This window comes from Notolepis coatsorum (genome assembly GCF_963971535.1).
Source record: "Notolepis coatsorum genome assembly, chromosome: 3".
NCBI lineage: Eukaryota > Metazoa > Chordata > Actinopteri > Aulopiformes > Paralepididae > Notolepis > Notolepis coatsorum.
The window spans coordinates 70479118-70501177 of NC_140167.1; the positions used below are offsets into that span (position 1 = coordinate 70479118).

The window sequence follows — 22060 nt, forward strand, 5'->3', positions numbered from 1 at the left end:
AAGGATGCTAACCTCATGTGAGAACCCACTCGACTGATTTTGTTTTATTTGTCCCGTATAAAGTACCGGTACATGTACATTACAGTGAAATGCTTGGTTCTGTATGATGTGCTTCATACAGTAAACAAGTAAAAGAGGAATACAGTCCCAACACTATACAAATATACAATATACAAACTAAAGTCAAACCTAAAGTACAATGACGTTAAAATGCAGACAATGAGGTAAAGAAAATGCAAGGCGCTCTGGGTTCTGAATTCAGCTCGGTTTACCGTCTCATCTGAAAGACGGCACTCAGCTGTACGGTGTCCCTATCACCGTAACAGGGGAATTGTTACTGCCAAGGACAGTGCTCCCCGCTGGACAACAACACTACCGTACTTTCCATCCTTGATTGATTATGAGTCTGGAGCTCTACCCATGCCATGTGCCAAGGGGCGATATGAGGCACGGAAAGCTGACTGATCTGCGATCTCCTAATAAAACAAATCATTAGAATAATATAAGCCTTGTGTGTGTTCTCCCTCCCCAGGGACATGGCGGAAACCCGGCGGTGTTTGAGAAGCACAGGCCCACCCATGTCATCCACCTGGCAGCTATGGTGGGCGGTCTTTTCAAGAACATGAGAGGCAACCTTGATTTCTGGGTAAGGGAGCTTTGGAGCCACTCTGGCTGACAATGTACTATGTAAAAATTATTGGAATGAGATGAACAGACTGAAAATGATTCGATAAAACAGTTGATTATATATAACTAAATAAGACTTGTGCACATCTAGTTGGACCCCGAAAATGGGGGACCCTGATGTAAACAACACGAAAGTCTTTCTCTGGTCTGCATCCCCTTAACAATTGTGTGTATTGAGCTGTACTGTATTGTACCCATTCTGCAATCTGTTAATAACGTTTTCAATCAATCAATCAAGACTGGAGGTGCAGGTCAGCGCAAGAGAGATATATAAAGCTAAAAGAAGAATACCTTCAGAAGAAAGAAGGGGCCGCACACTCCTCAGGACTGGTTTTTGCTTTTTATTTTAATTTAAAAATTTTATTGCACAACGCGTTTAGAGAGAGAGAGAGAGAGAGAGAGAGAGAGAGAGAGTTCTGTGGGGGAGCGTGCAGGTTGGCAGTGATACAGTGAGTGCTGATACGAGAGAGAGAGCTCCCCCCCAGTCCCATTCCCTCCCACCCGTTTTATCTAGTTCTGTGTGTGAACAGCTGAAGGTCTCTGCTGTCGAAACCACTTCCACATTATTTCCACTCGCTGCTCATATAAACGTATAACAGTTGATTGTGGGCGGTGGCTACAACCACAGAGGAGGCTGAGATATGCAGATCAGCAGCACCTTGCTACGTAGGATAGCGAGTCAATTCTGAATGGCTTGGTTCAGTGGGGGAGGTTCTTGTCTGAGATGAACTGAAGAAACATGACTGGCTAGAGATGTCACATCTAGTCAGTGATGGTACAACCCCACATTGCTAGAAAACAATGCAAACCACTGGAAAATGCCATTTATAAGATAGTGGACCTTTTAATGAATCTCGTTGAGCCACCTCTTGACAGCAGGGAGGAACAGGGGATTAGAGGTTAATTAAAATAATGTCTGTCAATCTGTGGGTGAAAGACTGGCTACTCAAGAGTTAATCGGTTGAAAAGATATCGACAGTCACGTGACAGTGTTTGGGCATCTTGATTGGCTCTTGCATGAAACTACGGTGGTTTCACAAAGTTGAAATGTTTTGCAACTGTTGCGGCTTTTCATCTAAGTTTTCAAGCAACTAAAGCTGCGTGAATGTTTCATTGTGTAAAGACAGCTTAACTGCATTGCCATTTACTGTGCTATTACAAGAAATGGCTTAAACTAATAAAGTGAGTGATTCCTGACAGTACGATGTCTGCTGATGTCACTAACAGCTGATCTGTCTGTCTCCATCAGAGGAACAATGTCTATATCAATGACAACGTGCTGAAGGCAGCACATGATGTTGCTGTTCTCAAGGTGGTGTCCTGCCTCTCCACCTGCATCTTTCCTGATAAGACCACCTACCCCATTGACGAGACCATGGTAAGACTCCCCCACGTGTGACCCGTCTTGTCCGTCTCCGCTCTGTTAACACAGCTGGCCTTGCGCCCTTTCCCTTTCGCCCTTTTGGTACATAGGGATGGGTACCGAATCCGGTACGTTTAAGGGTATCGACCGAATCACGTCGGTACCACATTTCGGTAATGAAAAAATATATATATAATAATTATTATAATTTAATTTTTTTAAGTCTGATGACGTCAGTGTTTAGTTTACCGCAAAACGAAACCTATGAAGTGTGCTGCACGTTCACGTCAGCATCCATTGCTGCTAGAGTGGTTTGTTTAATCGTTTTATACTTTTATTTAAAGATATGTGTGTGTGTGTGTATATATTTATATATATATTAACAAATTGTTCTAAATAAATAAAAATGATAATAAATAATTAGAAGTTTGGAAAAAAAATTCACAACTGAGGTTCCCGGTTTGATTCCCGTTCCTCCCAGGCAGCGTGTCGAAGTGTCCTTGAGCAAGACACTTAACCCCTAACTGCTCGCGATAAGCAGGTCCACACCTTGCATGGTCACCTCCGCCGTCAGTGTGTGAATGGGTGAACGTGAGGAACAAAAATTGTAAAGCGGTTTGGATAAACGCGCAAAAAGAATTAAAAAATAAAAATAAATATCTAACCCTAACTAACCTTACACGTGATTCGGTCGATACCCTTAAACGTACCGGATTCGGTACCCATCCCTATGTACCAAAAGGGCGAAAGGGAAAGGGCGCAAGGCCAGCTGTGTTAACAGAGCGGAGACGGACAAGACGGGTCACACGTCCTAATAAACTAACCTACACTGTAGCACTCAACACTTTGATGAACATTGTTACTCAGCTGATAGAGTTGTGTCCTTCCTGATGACTTGTTGTACAGAACTTGTAAGTCGCTTTGGATAAAAGCGTCAGCTAAATGACAAAATGTAAATGTAAATATAAATGCACCATTTACCATCCTCTCTGTCTTTCTATCCAGATCCATAACGGACCACCTCATAAATCTAACTTTGGCTATGCTTACGCAAAGAGAATGATCGATGTTCACAACAGGTATGTAGGTCCACTCAACTGTTGGGTTATGCACAGTAATCAGGGCTTTGTTTATTACCTCCAGTCACCAGCTGGTTAAGTGTTGCACTATACATGCACATACACTATAAGTAAGACACTTTCTGTAAATAATTTACTATTTTATCTTACCTCATTTGATATTTTATTTGATCTTACTACTTTATTGTTACTATTCTTGTATTCATTGTTGTTTCTTAATTGTGCACTGTTGAGTCTGAGCTCGAAACACAAAAATGTCATTACCTGCAATGCCCCTGTATGTATCTTACAAATAAAGAACTTGAACTTGTTGGCTGTGGCTGCTTAAATGATAACATGGACTGCATTTATATACAGTTATATAGCCGCTTTTATCCAATGTAGGCCTCTCGTTCACCCATTCATTCACACACCGACGGGATGGCAGAGGCAACCTGCTCATCGGGAGCAGGTATATTAGGGGTTAAGTGTCTTGCTCAAGGACAACTTTGACACATGCTGCCGGGAGGAGCCAGAATTGAACCAGGAACCTTCTGATTACCATGAATGAATGAATGAATGAATGAATGAAAACTTTATTAACAGATTGCAGAATGGGTACAGTGCAGTACAGCTCAATACATACAATTGTTAAGGGGATGCAGACCAGACGACCGCTCTACCTCCTGAACCACTGTCGCCCACTGTTAGCTCTACAGGCCAATTTGGCAAGTAGCCAGCTTGTCTTCATTCAGTCTTCTGTTCTAAAACATGTGTGTGTGTGCGCTTGTGTGTGTTTTGTAGGGCGTACTTCGAGCAGCACGGGCGCTGCTACACGGCTGTGATTCCTACCAACGTGTTCGGTCCCCACGACAACTTCAACATCGAAGACGGCCACGTGTTGCCAGGCCTCATACACAAAGCTTACATTGCTCAGAGTAAGACCCCTTCTCCTAGATCCTCAACCAATACCAGATGCAGTAATGAATAGGGGCATAGTGATCTCAATACGGTTTTTAACATTTTGAAAAATTGTACGTCCAATATTTCGGAATTTCAAACCGTATTGACGGTTCTAGCGATGTCCCGAGCCGACCTGCGCCGAGTGTTCTTTTATTGATTGGTAGCAACTATATTGAAGAAAAGCTGTGATGCAGGCAATTCATTTTCTCAATGCAGAGCTTTTCAATTACATTTTGCGGAGATTATAGATGGTCTTTAACACTTTCAGCGCCAGCCATTATCCACATCCCGTTCTCACGGCGCCACGCTAAAAGATAGGCATTTTCACGTGCGTCACGATGTTTGCAGAGCTATATCTATATTATAGCTATGGAGACAATACTATGGCTCATTTGACAGTCACTATCACTCGTCCAACATGTAAAAAATAGTAAATTTTTTCATGTATACATTCGCATGTTATCCCGTGGTGAATATTGTATCGTTTCAGAGTGATCCGGGCTAATTCCTGGAAGCTGAGTTATGGAGCGCTATGTGCATTTTGCAATCGTCGTTTTGTGATGCTCTGATCGTCAGCAACGGCATATGTTTTGGAGTACGTAACACATGATCGTTGCGATCGATGTGAAATCATTGTAGGATAAAAGTAGGGTTGATGTCATATAGTCCTTACCTTCTATAGGAGGTATTCCAAAATGAATATTCCAATTGTCTGATCGCGATTTCCAGTATTGATGTCCATCGGGTCCCTGACATGAAATGGGACAAACTATCAAGTGTGCTGGACACGTTCCAAGTGGCTCGAATGAAGCCTTTCACTTGCCCGGGTACCATTTCTCCACCCAGACCATATAAAATGTAACACACAGTGTGAAATAACGTTTCAAAGGGTAGGCGATACTGCCACCTAGCAGGAATTCGACCGGCATTGCAATCTCGGGGTCTCAGAATGAGTCCCAATGATACACAGACGTCCGTGAGACTGTATAGAATAAAAAAAATCGAATAAAAGAAAAAATTATAAACGATCGAAAACCCGACTATACTTTGGGTTTAGTCGAGATAACCCGACTATAGTTGTGATTGACGCTGAAAGTGTTATGTCTGCTATAAGCTATTATCCCTTGTGTGTGTGTGCATACATTTACTATAGGCTACTCTTTTTGACATGGATTAGGTTAATTAGCTTTAACAATCCTGATTCCTGAGCCTATTTTATTCAAAAGGAAGATATTGATTTAAATATGTATATAGTAGGGGTGGAACGGTTAACAAAATCAACGGTTCGGTTCGTATCACGGTTTTGGGCTAACGGTTTTCGGTTCGGTTCGATATACGTTGTTTTTTATATAAAAAAATGTAACACTCCAAAAATGTAAAAGGTAAAGAAAAAGGTTTACAGTGGTTTGCCTTAAATAATGTTTGGCACACAAAGACCCAACTGAAAAATATAGGCTACATTTGTCAAAGTATTAACTTAGTGCAAACAAACAATATGCTCAGCCAGCACTACACTTTCCTTTCTTTAAAATAAACACAAAAAAACAATGTCAACAATGTTTAAATTCCCTGATTGTCAGTTCATAATGGAAAGATTAGTTTTCCGCTTGAAATTAAAGTGCAGTATTTGAAATACAATGAAAGGAATATGGCTGGATTTCTTATCAAAAGGAAACGTGTCACTGTTATTTAAAATAAATATTGAGTGCAACTGTGGTGGATTAACGTAATTCGGTGAGTTGGAACTATCTATAGGTTGGGGGACAGCACGGACATTTTAGCGTCACGGACCTTCTCGACTCTAACATTACCGCCTGAGTTGAATCATGTTGATAACATGCAGTGGAAAAGCGGCAATAGTCCCGGTTGGAGTTAGTAAACACAGTTGTATGTTAGCCTTCTTGGATGTTGAATAAACGCCTATCATTGTCTTTCAACACCCCGCCTCTCAGACTCCCATTTTCTCATCTGCTAGCTAGTATCTAGCTACGGTAACATTTCATTCAGCTGTATTAGGGCTGGCGGGCTACCATAGTTAAAGTGCGTTGTACAAACCGTGCTAAGTGCTAACGTTATGGCAAGATGTGTGTAGGCCTATGTAATGTTAATGGCTATGTTTTTAAAGTCGTAATGAAAATTGATTTATAATATATTGCGCTTGCAATTTCCACACTAGCACCTGCTGTTGCTGCCAGCTGAGCAGCCAGCGTGTCACCTCTCCCAGCTCCGTGCTCATCCCGTGAACCGAACAATACACACACGCCCCGAACCAGGGAGGTTGTGCCGAACGGTGTACGGTTCGAATACGTACCGTTCCACCCCTAGTATATAGCCTATATATAAAGAATGTATTTGAATCATATCTCCTGTGCTGGCACAAGCACTACCTTAGCGTAGAGTGGAGAGATAACACACAATACATAATAATAATAATTCATGGAAATATACTAAAAGCTAAATCTCTCAGAAGTTGGTAGTTTTTTTATTTTTATTTTTTATCTAAAGCTAAAAAGGCTGAGGATACTCATTAAAAATTTTGAAGTATTCAATTACAAATATAATCAATTGTTTCTGGTAAATTAATGGTTTAGATTAATTGATCAAATAATCAACTGATTAATCGATAACAAAATTGTCGTTAGTGACAGCCAGCGATGCGTTGCTCATGGGACGAGATTGCACTCCGGGCAACCTAAGTTTTGTGAGCAGAAGCGCGTGCACACCGGAATGAGCTGCACTCGACTGATGCGCCAACTCGCAGTACACACCTGGCTACTTTGCATATCAATAGCGCCGGTCGTCAGGTGTTACATTCCATTCGTAGAGGCAATTAGGCTTTGTTTTTAGTCTGTCCTTATGCGAGGGAACATTTATGCGCATGCGCGGGAGCGTGTGCACGCGCCTGGGAGCGTGCATGCATGTGGCGTCATTAGCGTGCGTGCAGCCTGTGTTGATATGAGCATCGCAACACTGGTGACAGCTCTAGTATCCAGTCTGAAAATGTTTGTATCATTGCACCTCTAGTATCAAAACTAAAGGCAGTAGTGACTAGAGTAGAGATTGATTCTTTTTTAAGCCAACTATTCTGTGTGTGTTTATTAGAGGAGGCGATGCCATTGGTGGTGTGGGGCTCCGGCACTCCGAGGAGACAGTTCATATACTCTCTGGACCTGGCCCGCCTCTTCCTGTGGGTCCTGAGGGACTATAACCAAGTGGATCCTATCATACTGTCTGGTGAGCTCCCAAACACCCTGAACATACTAAATATTGTCAGCAACTTGATTGTGGCAAGTTCTGTTTCATTCGGAAGTCGCAATGGTTAATTTGCTCATAAGTGTTTTTTTTTTATAATCCATATTTAAAGGAAATAATGCACTTACCGTCTTCCCCAATGTCAGACAAGACGATGGATATCAATTTCCTCTCTGTGTGTTCAGTAGAAAGCTATTCGGCTGCAAGCTACTGTAGCCTAGCTTAGCACAAATTAATGGAAGTGGATATGGACCACTAGCCTAGTTTAAAACTCCAGAAGTTAAGACTAAATTACCCTTTTTCAACAGATAGGTAGATACTTAATTAATCACAACTTAAGACTAGATTAACCTTTTTCAACAGATAGGTAGATACTTAATGAATCCCCTCGGGAGGTTGGGGCATCACAGTCGGCAGCATTGCCAGATAAAACATGTCATCTTGTTGTCTCCAGTTGGTGAAGAAGACGAGGTGTCCATCAAAGAGGCAGCGGAGTCCGTTGTCCAAGCTCTGGGCTTCAAGGGCGAGGTGGTGGTATCCTTCCAGTCCTGCGTGTGCAGATAGGCAGCGCAGCGAGTTAACACTAGCTACTGTTAGTAACCGACTATTCAAATCCCAGCACTGCAAATAGTTGCTGTTCTACTGATCTGTTTGCTAAGCCTGGTATTGCATGAATGAATGAATTAATTAATGAAAACTTTATTTAACAGATTGCAGAATGGGTACAATACAGTACGGCTCAATACACACAATTGTTAAGGGGATGCAGACCAGAGAAAGACGTTTGTCTTGTTTACATCAGGGTCCCCCATTTTCAATTCATAGTGACATTAATGACTGTTAAGATTTGGATCAATCAGCCAGTACAGTATCACCTCTTCATCTGTTGACTGATTGATTGATTGATTGAAAACTTTATTAACAGATTGCAGAATGGGTACAGTACAGTACAGCTCAATACATACAATTGTTAAGGGGATGCAGACCAGAGAAAGACTTTCGTCTTGTTTACATCAGGGTCCCCCATTTTCAATTCATCGTAACATATATGACATACATGACATACAGATAGACAGTACTGCTACATCTATACATTTATGACATACCAGATTTGCAATTACAGTACTGTTTGTGATACAAAAAGAGTCCAGAAAAAAAAAGAGTATATACATTTGACGTAGAAACTGTACATTGGATTGGGTAGGTGGGGGTGGGGGGGGACTGTACATTGGAGGTGGGGGGGGGGGTTGGGTAGGAGGGGTGGGTGGGGGACACTGTACAACTGTACAAACAAAACTGTACATTGGATTATTGACAAGACCATACTTGGTAATTTACTGTACATTGGAGGGGGTTGTGTTCGGACATTTACAGGGGCCAGTTTCGAGTTGCAGTCTCCCTTAGGTGTTTTTTGAGAGTGTTTTTGATAGTGATTCACATTCCTTTACAGCTTTGGGTAGGGCGTTCCACATTGATGTGGCATAATTGCGAAACGTGTTTAGTCCCTTGTTTGAGCCGAATCTGGGTTTAACATGATTTGTGGAGCTCCCTCTGGTGTTGTGATCGTGGTATTCACTGACCTTTGGGAAGTATTTTGTCATGTACATGGGTACCTTGGTCGTGTAGTGTATCTTGTAGACCAGGCCCATTGCAAGTTGCTGTACTCTGTCGTCTACTCTAAGCCATCCTAGGTTGGCAAAGTGGGCAGGGGTGAGGTGGGTTCTAGGAGTAAGGTCAAGCAGTAGTCTGACCAGTTTGTTTTGAGATGTTTGTAATTTTGTTTTTAGCGCCTTTGAGGTGCTTTGGTACCATGAGGTGCAAGCATAGTCGTAGTACCCTTGAATGAGTGCTCCTGCTAGAGTCTTCAGGGTATTCTTGTTTACCAGTGAGGAGATCCGGTACAAGAATCGAGTTCGTTGGTTGACTTTTTTTATTACATTGGATGCCATTTTGTCACAGGAAAGATTTGCCTCTAGGATGGAACCCAGGTAGGTAATATCTTCTTTCCTTGTGACAATATTGTCACCCACTGTAACTGAGAAGCCGTCGGTCTTGCTGAGTTTGTTATTTGAACCGAAGAGAATGGACTCTGTTTTGCCCATGTGTAATGATAGTTTGTTATCAGCGAGCCATATGCAGATTTTGCCTAGTTCTGAGCTGAGGGTTTTTTCAACCTGTAACTTGTTCTTGTCAGAGACCAGCAGGGCTGAGTCGTCCGCAAACAGGAACAAGTTGCAGTCACAAGCTGACGACATGTACTTGTGTGGGTTCTGAATTCGACACTGGACAGCGTAGTACCTTTCTTGGAATCGTTGTTTATTACATACACAACATACATGACATCATGACATTTATGGCATAGGGACATACATGACATACAGGTATATAGTACTGTTACATTTGTGACATATACGATATGCAAATATACAGTACTGTTACCCATAGATCCTAACCATACATATGATGGGGAGGAGACTGTACATTAGGAGGGGGTGGGTGGGTGGGAGAAAAAATATACATACGGTGGGGAGAAAATATATACATACGGTTAGGAGGAGACTGTCTATTTGGGGGGGGGGTTTGGACCTTTACGGTGGCCAGTTTTGAATTGCAGCCTCCCGTAGGTGCTCTTTACTCATTGTAAGGGACCAATCAGCCAGACAAGGAGGACACAGTGGTTTTGGCAAAAAATAAGGGTTTTATTTTACCCATTTCAAAAAACATAATTTAAATATAACATAAATGGTCCAAATAATATAGCGGGACAAAAACAGACCTGAACAGAACGGAAGACCATGACAACTAAGAACTCAAAACTATATATAGGCCCTGGCCAGATACATTAATCTAAGTGGGCTAATTGATAATTAATATTTTACGAAATAATATCTTACACTTCTAATTAATCTAATAAACAATAAACACACAACACACAACTACCAAACTGCACAACTAATAATCTTAATTAATAAGGAAATGCATATAAGGAAACTAAATTACAATACAATAAACCCCCCCGACATCTCCCGCGACATGGTTTGGTCCACCACCCCCATCCGGCCATTTAGGACCGATCAGTCGCAGCTGCTCTGTTTGCCCAGAGTGGGGATGGCTGGCTGCAGAGTTGGAGAAAACAAACAATGAACAACATGCATGCACTTAACCATGTTAGTCAAATAATAAAGAATGGATATGATATCAGTACGCAAGTCTATGTGTCGTGTATCATTATGTGAAATAGAAATTGTGTATGTGTATCATGAATGTAAACGTGTACAAACATTAACTAACTAAACAAACAATACGGTTAACATGTGCGGGTGCGGTGCACAGACGTATCCGTCACACTCATTCTGCGCCAATCACAAAAAAAGTTGGGTTAACTCGCCAACCGTTCAGCGCCAATCACGAGAAAAGTCGGGTTTTAATCGTTATTTCTTTTATTAGCTATATCCATTCATTTTCATCCATCCAGCCTGATGTTATCACTGGGAATGGGTCTGAGCTCGCAAAAGGGCAAATACCGCCGCCTATGCCTTCCAGCAGGAATTGCACTCTATTAGAAATGGTGTAGTTTCTTTTCAGGGCCGATCTGAGCCGTGCGGACAGGGTTTAAATACTCAGACGAGGCAGGGCTTTACAACGATGGCATGGAACAGTAACCCCGCCCGCCCGTTCCTGTGTAATGCTCGGTAATGTGGGACGGACCTCCATGAGCAGTATTTGGAATGGCGATCATATAATTGGATTATTTCTTTTGCATTACATCAGATACCAGGTAAGAACACTATATATAAAATCTTGTGTTGATCTGATATTTCTTTTACCTCGATCGACGCTGTCTCTGTGTGTGTGTGTGGCTGTGTGCCGTTGGGTGGGAGGAGGTGGCGGGGGAGCCCCACGGTCCAGGGCTCTTTTCATTCTTGCATGAGGAAGGCTAATAATGATGAATCTAGCGTTGATTTCAGGAAGATTCGATAATCAGGCAAAAAGTAATTTCCTGGAATTACTCTGAAGCACCCAAACTATATTCATATTCAAAACGGTATAAAACGGAAATGTACAGATGAAAAAACAATCTGTTTTGTGGATGTTGACTGGAACAACTCACTGACGATCGACGGGTGTATTAGACCCATAGCTTTAATATAAGATATATTTTAAGCACTCGCAAGTGAACAAATCGCCCCATTGACTTACAGCGCTGGCGTAATAGCGCCCTCTAACGCATTAAGCGATGGCGCAGAATGAGTTAAGAGCGGTTTTGAATGTGGGTAGGGATTCACATCTTTTTACGGCTGTGGGTAGGGCGTTCCACATTGTTGTGGCATAATTGCGAAATGTGTTTAGTCCCTTGTTTGTGCCGAATCTGGGTTGCACATGATTTGTGGAACTCCCTCTGGTGTTGTGGGCATGGTATTCACTGACCTTTTGGGAAGTATTTCGACATGTACATGGGTATCTGTGTGGTGTAGTGTATCTTGTAGACCAGGCCCATTGCAAGTTGCTGTACTCTGTCGTCTACTCTAAGCCATCCTAGGTAATCAAAGTGGGCAGGGGTGAGGTGGGTTCTAGGAGTAAGGTCAAGTAGTAGTCTGACCAGTTTGTTTTGTGATGTTTGTAATCTTGTTTTTAGCGCCTTTGAGGATGGAACCCAGGTATGTAATATCATCTTTCCTTGTGACAATAATGTCACCCACTGTAACTGAGAAGCCGTCGGTCTTGCTGAGAGAATGGACTCTGTTTTACCCAGGTGTAATGATAGTTTGTTATCAGCGAGCCAGGTGCAGATTCTGCCGAGTTCTGAGCTGACAACCTGTAACTTGTTCTTGTCCGAGACCAGCAGGGCTGAGTCGTCCGCGAACAAGAACAAGTTGCAGTCACAAGCTGACAATATGTCATTTGCATAAATTAGGAACAGTAGCGGTCCTAGTATGCTTCCTTGTGGAACACCACAGCTCACTGTGAGGGGGGGGGGGGATAGAGTACCGTTTACCTCCACCATCTGTTCTCTCCCCTCCAGGTAGGATTGCATCCACGCTCACTGAGACTATCAAAACCAATTGCTTTTAGCTTGTCAATCAGAATGGAGTGATTGACAGTGTCGAAGGCCTTTTTGTAGGTCCAGCATGATCATGCCGCAGTATTTGCCCGCGTCCACCTCTTGTTTGATGTGGTCGTTTAAATAGAGAAGGCATGTGTCAGTGGAGTGGGATGTTCTGAAGCCAGATTGGAATTCGTAGATTCGATTTTTTTTGGAGTATCTCATCTGTTGTTACCATTTCCAGTTTGAAGTCATCTTTGCGGACCCCTAGGTTTTTGTAGTATGCTACTATGTGTTCTACCCCATAATGCCCTGAGTGGGAGGGTAGTTTATTAACCAATGTTGTGGCTATGTTTGTAAAGAATATGTTTAGATATTTGGCCACATCCAGTTTGTTTGTAATGAGTGTTTTCTGTCTTTATGTTTATAAATCTGGTTTTTAGTTTTTTTGCTGCAGCCTAGTTGGTTGTGAGGTGTTGTTTGTGAGGTTTGTGAGGCATTTGTGAGGTGTTGTTGTCCAACATCTAGTTCTCATTTCACCAGCCCATATGCACCCAATAGCCAAGTCTCCACACTAGCCTAGTAATGCACCAAACATAATACTTTTTCACGGACGAGTTATCGGACAATTTCATACAGTCTTCAGAGATATGTGTGTAACAGGTCCTATTATAGAAACGTTTCAAAGGCTTGTCAATTATGTCTACAGTTAATTATACATCTACACTAGCTCTATTGATGAGTTTTGTACAAAGGACTTTTTTCAATGCAGTTCAACTGCCAGTGCAGTGCAATAACTAAATAATAATTAAATGGTTAAATAATACAAAATTATTATTCGTTTTATTTTCTGAAATCAGAAAAAAATACTGTCAAATATAATTTCTTTCAAAGAGATGTCCTTTAAAAGTTCATGCTTCTCCCCATATCTGGCTGACATCACCATTGTGATACATGATGGTTAGGCCTTTGTGTTTTCTTCAGTGAGGGATTCTCTTTTGTCGGTCAGCAGAGTTTTGTAGTTGCTGGAGCTTCTCTCTGTATAATAATTTTTTAAGTTTAAATATCAACATTATCTGGCCATCCTCCTTTCATCCTTTCAAAAGACCAGAGATGGGACGGGCGCATGCACACACACACACGCAGAGAGAAAGCGAGAATGGCTTATAGCAGACTTCATGATTTTAGAATATTTCAGCTATGAAATTAAGTAAAATCAACTATCCAGTTCGTTTTTAAAGTGTAACGTTTGGCTACTTGAGAGAGAGAGACTCTTGTTACATGTGCCGCGAGTCAGTCTGTGTTCCGTTGTCTCGGAATGGATTTAGTAGCTGTCATTTCTGCATCTCCGTAGACTGTACTGCGTCACCGTTTTAAAGTCGTAGTTAAGATTGATTTATATGAAAACCGTTTTATGTATAATTTAAGCAAATTCCATGACCATTCCACGATCATTCAGAATTCCGTGTTAATATCTAAATTCCGTGAAATCATCCGCGATCCCATAGGGCCTTCTGTAGTGTGGTAGTGAAAGGGTTAACCTTCTATAGTGTGGTAGTGCAAGGGTTAACCTTCTGTAGAGTCGCAGTGAAAGGGTTAACCATTCTGTAGTGTGGTAGTGAAAGGGTTAAGTAAAAATTTGTCTAACTAATAATTGTAAGTTCACCTTGTGTTTTCTAAGGGATCAGAAAGCTGGAAGAGTCTAGAGTCTAGACAAAGTCCTGTGTGATGAAAACACAAGCCACTGCTGAAATACAGAATAAAACGTCCCTTTTCTCTCCCAAGTCTCCTTTCAAATCCTCCAGCCAGATGTTCTTCTGTGGTTTTTCTGGGGAAGCTCGACGAATGCTCAGTGCCACCCACTGGTCGCCAAAAAAACATTACTATTACCGTTAAGCTGCCAGGTCAAGGTGCTGATCTTATTGGTGACCAGTGGTGGCAGCACCAAGCCTTTGTCAACTGGAGGGCATTGATGTTGTAGTAATAACATCAAATAAAATATAAAATTAGGTCAGATAAAATAGTCACTTATTTACAGAAAGTGTCTTGCGTGTAGTGTATGTGCATGTTAAGGTGCAGTGCAGGGTGTGTGTGTCCAATAACAATAAGTAGTAGTAGTACGATAATTAAATAAATGATCAAAATGAGGTCAGATAAAATAAAATAGTAAATCTTTACAGAAAGTGTCTTGCATAAAAGTGTATGTGCATCTTAAGGTGCATGTGTCTTGTGTGTGTTCTAGAGTTTTTTAATAGGGCTATCTCCTGTTCTTGTCCTTGTTCAGGAGTCTTGTGGCTTGTGGACGAGTTTTGACTTAACCCTCAGAATCCATGATGGTTGCTTATACAGCCTTGTATTATGTAAAGCATACAAAGCTCATCAATACAGCTGTGTCTACACTATGTTTTATCTCACTCTTCCTCTACACGTCTTCACATTTCTCATACAGTATAGACACAGCATTGTGACTGGATTGCATCCCGGCTATATAGAATTCTAGCCATATTACCAGGGATGAGGTCTGTGTCATTAGATCCAGGAACTTGGGAGCCTCCTTGTAGTTAGTTAATGTGTTCTGGCGTGAGCTGATGATAAAAACGTTTTTTTGAAATAACAAGCTTAACTGTAGTCAAAGTTGTTCTTTGACAGTTTGGTAAAGTCCACAGATTCAGCGGTCAACCAGCATTCCTCCCAATACCGATAATAAACCAATAACAAATGTCTTGGTACTGCCGTTTCCTGTTTCTTTTTTCCCTTGACCTTTTGAACTCCAGTATGACACCAGTAAAGCAGACGGCCAGTTCAAGAAGACTGCCAGCAATGCCAAGCTGCTCCAACACCTCCCTGACTTCACCTTCACCCCCTTCAACCAAGGTTAGAGTTCATCGGTCACACCCACATCCAGAGGCAGCTGTTCTTACCCCGCAATGCACTTTAAAGTGACGATGTGTCATTTCTCTGTACTGTAGATCTGTACTGTACAGTGATGGAAGAGTGATCTGCACTGTACATGTGATGGAAGAGTGATCTGTACAGTTGATGGAAGAGTGATCTGTACATGTGATGGAAGAGTGATCTGTACAGTTGATGGAAGAGTGATCTGTACAGTTGATGGAAGAGTGATCTGTACATGTGATGGAAGAGTGATCTGTACAGTTGATGGAAGAGTGATCTGTACAGGTGATGGAAGAGTGATCTGTACAGTTGATGGAAGAGTGATCTGTACATGTGATGGAAGAGTGATCTGTACATGTGATGGAAGAGTGATCTGTACAGTTGATGGAAGTGCTCCATGCAGAGGGTTTGAGCTAGACATCACCTGTACATGTGATGGAGGAGTGCACTGCATATTGAATGCACAGTAGGCCTACGGGGTTGCAATTCAACAGAATTTTCATTTGAATGGGTATACAGTATGTTAACCAAAATATGCCACAAGAACAGCAGAATGTACTGTACTGTAGCACCAGCTCTTTTTTCCCTGTAAGTCATTCCTTGGATTTCCCTTCTGCATACTCAGCTCTGAAGGAGACCTGCGATTGGTTTGTCGCCAACTACCAATCGGCTCGCAAGTGAAGAGTGCCCAGGCAGCCCAGCAACGAATCAGCCGATCCTCGGAGGAGGAGGGGCCAGAGGTGGTGGTGGTGTCATAGATGTAGACGGGTGCACTAACCGCTGACGATGGGTCAACCAGCATGGTTAGAATGCGTTTCTATACAGTCCGTGAAGTCCAACAGTGTCATCCTGTCGCTAATGTCTAAAGGTGCTCCCATAGTCGAGCGGACCGTACACGGAGCGGACCCAAAGCAGACCCAAAGCGGACTCCCAAGTGCGAAGGTCCAATTTTCTAATGCGCGGACGTCCGCGCCGCTGGTGTCACACAAAACGCTGATCGGCGTTGACATCGACCTGCATTTAATGTGACGCCGATCTGCATTTTACTCTGACCACTCGTTTTTTCACTTGCAAAAGAGAATGGCTTTTCTAAATGAAGTGTGTAAAACTGCCAGTTTTATTATCGAAATATTGGAAACGGAGATAGTCTATGTTATCACCGTTTCCAATATTTCGAAATAAAACGGGTTTTTATTTCATGCAATGCGTGTTTTCCATTTCAGCACCACACGCTGTCCACCTCATTGAGCAAGCCTATACGGTACATTGCACCTCGCTGCCTATATACCTGTTATTCAAGTGTGTAAAACTGCCCGTTTTATTATCGAAATATTGGAAACGGAGATAAGATACTCTTTATTGACATCGGATGACGACGACATGACAGAAGTTGAACAGCGTGGGAACAATTTTGTAAACTGGCGCGAGACATGTAGGAAATTGGTCCACGGAGGTCCGCTGAGGTACGCTCGACTATGAAAGCTCAAAGAGTCCAGCGGACCTCCGCAGAGTCCAGTCCGCGTACAGTCCGCTCGACCATGGGAGCACCTTAAGTGTTTGAACACCTTCAGACCATGTTAGGAGGGACCAAAGCGACTTTGTCTGCCGCTTTTCTGTGTCTGCACTAGAACTCCATGCACAGGGATGTACCCATTTATTTATTTATGAATTTTTCAGGCCAATTATAGATCTTCCACCCATATATTGATTGATTTTATTGTGGATTAACACTTTGAATGCCGACGACGTGTATTGTCGTTAATCTTTTTTATTAGCGATCTGAATTCTTATTTCATCAACCGAGTCTCCCGTTGGTACAGCAGACCCTCTAGGAGCTCAGATGGGAAAATACCGCCCCCTATCGTCTATCCCTGTGTAACAGCAGGCCATTCGATTATACTGCTGGATCCCTGTGGGGGGAGCCAACTGGCTCCATTATGCTGGCGAGGGATCTGATGAGGGAAGTGATCGCGAGTTGGAAAGCAGCGTGGAATATATATTTACAGCAGCCAATAATCAATCAATAAACACGATCGATATTTGGAATGGCGATCAGGAATTGGAATAATCTTTTTGGAGAACATCTGATCTAAGGTAAGGAGTCTGTTACCAGTTTTAGGATAATCAGAGCTGTATTCACTGAGATATCAGCATGTGCCGTGTGTGTGTGATGTTGAGGAAATGAGAGAATAGATTTTTCAGCCCGCTTCTATAGCGTGCATAAGTACACATATACTATCGATAATCTAGCGTTTATTTGAAAACGATTCATAAATAGGCCGACAAATGATAACGTGTCTAGTGTATTCGAGAATATTCCAATAAATGCTGTTTATGGGGGAATCTTTCAATTTTCCGAAAATTTGAGAGAACGATAGCTTTTCGAAATGCTATAAAAAGGATATGAACCGATTATTAAAAAAAAAAAAAAAAAAAAAAATCTGTTTCGACAATGTTGACTGCAAACAAGTCATTGATAAGCGATGGGCAGATTAGACACAGCCATAATTTAAAACATAGATTATGCGTTTTTAACGCTAACATTGAAGTGGGTGGCGGCATTCAAGGGAGTAAAAAGGAAAACACGGCCGGCATCGAAAGTGTTAAAGACATCATCCAAGGGATAAAAACATGATAAAATGCAAGCACTTATTTCCATCATGGTCCCTGGTATTAAAAAAACAGGACATGCATCAACATAAAACATCATAATACATTAAGATACAATATGCATATACAGTTGAAAATAAAAAATAATAATAAATATGCTACCCTCACTTTCCTATGCTGATAGCCATGTTCGTACAGACTTTTTGAAGCCAGTTAACATGGGGGCCTGTTTTACTGCAGCTGAGTAAAGGAAGGTCTGCTGGCCATACGAAATTAGTTTAAATCTAAAAGGAACTACTGTATGTTTGTGTCTCTACCTCTGGTTTCATGGCTATGATTATTTTTTACATATTGGAAGTAATTGTGAAGGTAGCTTGGCACCTCCCCTTTATAAATCCTATATAAGCCAATACTGATACAGGTTGACAATTTGTATTTGTCAGAATTCTTGTATACGTTTTTTTTTTAAATGCAGGTACAAAACCAGCACTGGGGGCCACTTTGTTTTTGTAATTTCAGTTAGGTTTGTTCAGTATTTGCACCATCGACCATCACATTTCAGCAAGGTTTTACTGTAATGTGGTTTAATTCAAATGTATGTTGCCTAGATCCACTGTATTGAATAAGGCTTGGACACATTACAATGAAGGCTTCCTTTCTCTTTGGACATGGTGGTTTGGAATAATGTTATTTTTGTAACTTGTCAAATGGGCTCAATGTTTGAGATTAATAAATATGTTTTCTATCCATGTCTTGAGATCTTTCTCCTAAGTGATAAACGGATTTTGCTGTGGTTCAATGAGGGGGACATTTCAGATTATCAACTTTGTAAAGCCAGCCGTCTAATCTGTTTCGTTATTCAGAATGATCATTATGGGCTGCAGAGTGCAGGTATCACCAGCAAGTACTCTTGCTGGTGATGGGCCTAGGCCCTAGGGCCTAGGGGATGGAGGAGCTATAGACTTGATCAGATGGGCTCTCCGCTTTCAGGGCATGTATAAAAAAGCCATAGAGAGCTGTGTCTCACTCAGTTTCCTTCAGAGAACCGAGGCTACATAATGGCCAGACGTTGTGCGCTCCCCTCCATCCAGGATATACAACCAACAGTCAGAGCTCCCCTCCATCCAGGATATATACAACCAATAGTCAGAGCTCCCCTTCATCCAGGATATATACAACCAACAGTCGGAGCTCCCCTCCATCCAGGATATATACAACCAACGGTCAGAGCTCCCCTCCATCCAGGATATATACAACCAACAGTCGGAGCTCCCCTCCATCCAGGATATATACAACCAACAGTCAGAGCTCCCCTCCATCCAGGATATATACAACCAACAGTCAGAGCTCCCCTCCATCCAGGATATATACAACCAACAGTCAGAGCTCCCCTCCATCCAGGATATATACAACCAACAGTCAGAGCTCCCCTCCATCCAGGATATATACAACCAACAGTCAGAGCTCCATCCAGGATAATATAACAAACAGTCAGAGCTCCCCTCCATCCAGGATATATACAACCAACAGTCAGAGCTCCCCTCCATCCAGGATATATACAACCAACAGTCAGAGCTCCCCTCCATCCAGGATATATACAACCAACAGTCAGAGCTCCCCTCCATCCAGGATATATACAACCAACAGTCAGAGCTCCCCTCCATCCAGGATGCCTAAAGGCAACCAACTTGTGTCTAGCCACGTCCAACTTGCGTCTAGCCGCGGAGCTCTGTCGCGGCAGCATTATGTAGCAGTAATCCCCCCTCTTTTAACATCGACAACTAGCTCAACTGGTAGCGCCGCCTTGCTGTGGATCCTGCGGTCTGTTGGTGACAAGTTCGATTCCCTTAATTTTTTATTTATTTTTAACGTGCATTCTTTCGCCGGTTAAGTTTAGGCATGTTAACTTTAAGCATTGTTTCGGAGTTGGTTAAGGTTAAGGTTAGGCATTGTTTCGGAGTTGGTTAAGGTTAGAAGGGTTAAGTTTAGGCGCTGTTAAGGAGCTGGTTAAGGTTAGAGTTTGTCTTAGAGAATGGCAATATTCTTTCGGAGTTGGTTAAGGTTAAGGTTAGGCATTGTTTCGGAGTTGGTTAAGGTTAAGGTTAGGCATTGTTTCGGAGTTGGTTAAGGTTAGAAGGGTTAAGTTTAGGCGCTGTTAAGGAGCTGGTTAAGGTTAGAGTTTGTCTTAGAGAATGGCAATAGACAGCCTATTTCCGCGCTGCAGCTCTCTCGCGCTGCCGCGGTCACATGGGCGTAGTGGCCAATCAGAGAAACGCTAAACACAAGTTGGTTGCCTAAAATATTCACGCATCCACTTTACTGACAACCAACAGTGTGTCAGTAAAGCCTGCAGGAGTATTAATGACCCCAGCCATCCCAACCACAAACTCTTGCAGCTGCTGCCGTCCAGCAAGTGGTACAGAAGCCTCAAGGCCCGGACCAGCAGACTCCAGGACAGTTTATTCCAGACTTGTGAAAAAATAACATGAGTTGTTGCATGAAGACAACACTGGTCAGCTGTGGAACACGAGAGCATAACCGCAAAAACGCTGTTGCATTGAAAACTGGCCTAGCGTTATCTAAAAGTTAAAAACAGCGGTTCATGTTTGAGCATTTCCAAATCTTGCCAACATGTCGCCCACTTTGTGTAGCGTTCATAGACTAGTATTGATACAGACCAGTGGAGGTTTCTCTATATGACAACACGTGAAACACAAATTCACTCATAATTCATAATTATTATTAATTTACATATATATATATATATATTTTTAGAAATGTTTATCTGTAAAAAAAAGTCAGTGAATTTTTTTTTCTTCAAATTGCCAAAATTGACAGCTCTGAGCAGGCCTGCACTGCAGTAATGACTGCAGTAAATATTCATGCAGATGGCTGCACAGGTTGACCCAGGATTAAATAAATAATAAATAATAGCCAATCAAAATAGGCTATTAATGTCATCTAAGCACGGTCCGTGCATTTAAACTCTTGCCATTGAATGGGGGATTGAATGATTGACAGCCTTGACATCCAATCAGAGAATGTGGCATCTCTGCTGCTCTGCAGCTAGACGGAGGTTGAATGATTGACAGCCTTGACATCCAATCAGAGAATGTGGCATCTCTGCTGCTCTGCAGCTAGACGGAGGTTGAATGATTGGCAGCCTTGAGATCCAATCAGAGAATGGTTTCTCTTCTGCGGCTCTGCTGCTCTGCAGCTTTGTTTACGAAATCATTTTTATCTCAGTTTAAGAAGCTAACTTGTTGGAGCTAACGTAGCTAAAGGGCTACCACCGCAGCTACCAGGCCCAGGGTGGAGTGTTTTGTTATTGTTCATGAACTTATTGTGCATCGTTTGATGATATATATATATTTTTTTATCTCAGTTGTAAAACGAAAGCCTGCAGTGCTTAGCCTGGACGCTAACGCTAACGTTAGCCAGCCGAAGTGTAGTAGTTCTAACTTCACTCGGGAGACAAAAGCCAAACATCAAAGCTGGCTCGCGATGCACTATTGTTTACATTTTCCAAGGGATTAGAACGTCAGTTTGTGTAACGTTACTGTAACCGAATTGAAACCGCATCATAACTCTTACATCGACCATGTCACTTTTCAAAAGGCATGAATGAATGAAAACGTTATTTAACAGATTGCAGAATGGGTACAATATACAGTACGGCTCAATACACATAATTATTAAGGAGATGCAGACCAGATAAAGACTTTCGTCTTGTTTACATCAGGGTCCCCCATTTTCAATTCATAGTGAAATGTATCTTGTGTTATTAGGAGCCCTGCTACATTAATGTTAGCTAAAGTTGGTAGCTAACGTTATATTGATAATGTTTCAATATTATCAGGTTGATATTATTAGGTTGATAATGGTGTCAGTGTTTCAGATAGCAAGGTGGAGATCTTTGTTAACTAGTAGAGCTTTGGTTGAGAGAGATTACAGTGCTGTCTCTTAAAACTCATAAACAAGTATTGAGCAAGACGAGTTAGTCTGTTGTGTTGTGCGTATTGTATGGGAGGGATATGATGACTGTGTGTAACTAGGAGGGATATGAGGACTGTATGTGTATGTGGCACTGAATTGATGTAAACAAGATGAAAGTCTCTCTGGTCTGCATCCCCTTAACAATTGTGTGTATTGAGCCGTACTGTATTGTACCCATTCTGCAATCTGTTA

General features: G+C 42.0%; 1 protein-coding gene across 1 annotated transcript; it reads left to right on the top strand.

Annotated features, from left to right (window-relative positions):
• Positions 1–536: 536 nt before the first annotated feature.
• Positions 537–18619, top strand: LOC311225378 (GDP-L-fucose synthase-like; the record flags this gene model as incomplete). The annotated part of the gene is given in 9 exon segments (XM_084310641.1): positions 537–549; positions 552–646; positions 1937–2065; positions 3056–3129; positions 3913–4046; positions 7174–7305; positions 7778–7857; positions 15142–15241; positions 15888–18619. Coding segments are annotated over 9 exon segments (813 nt in total). The 3' UTR covers positions 15944–18619.
• Positions 18620–22060: the final 3441 nt, after the last annotated feature.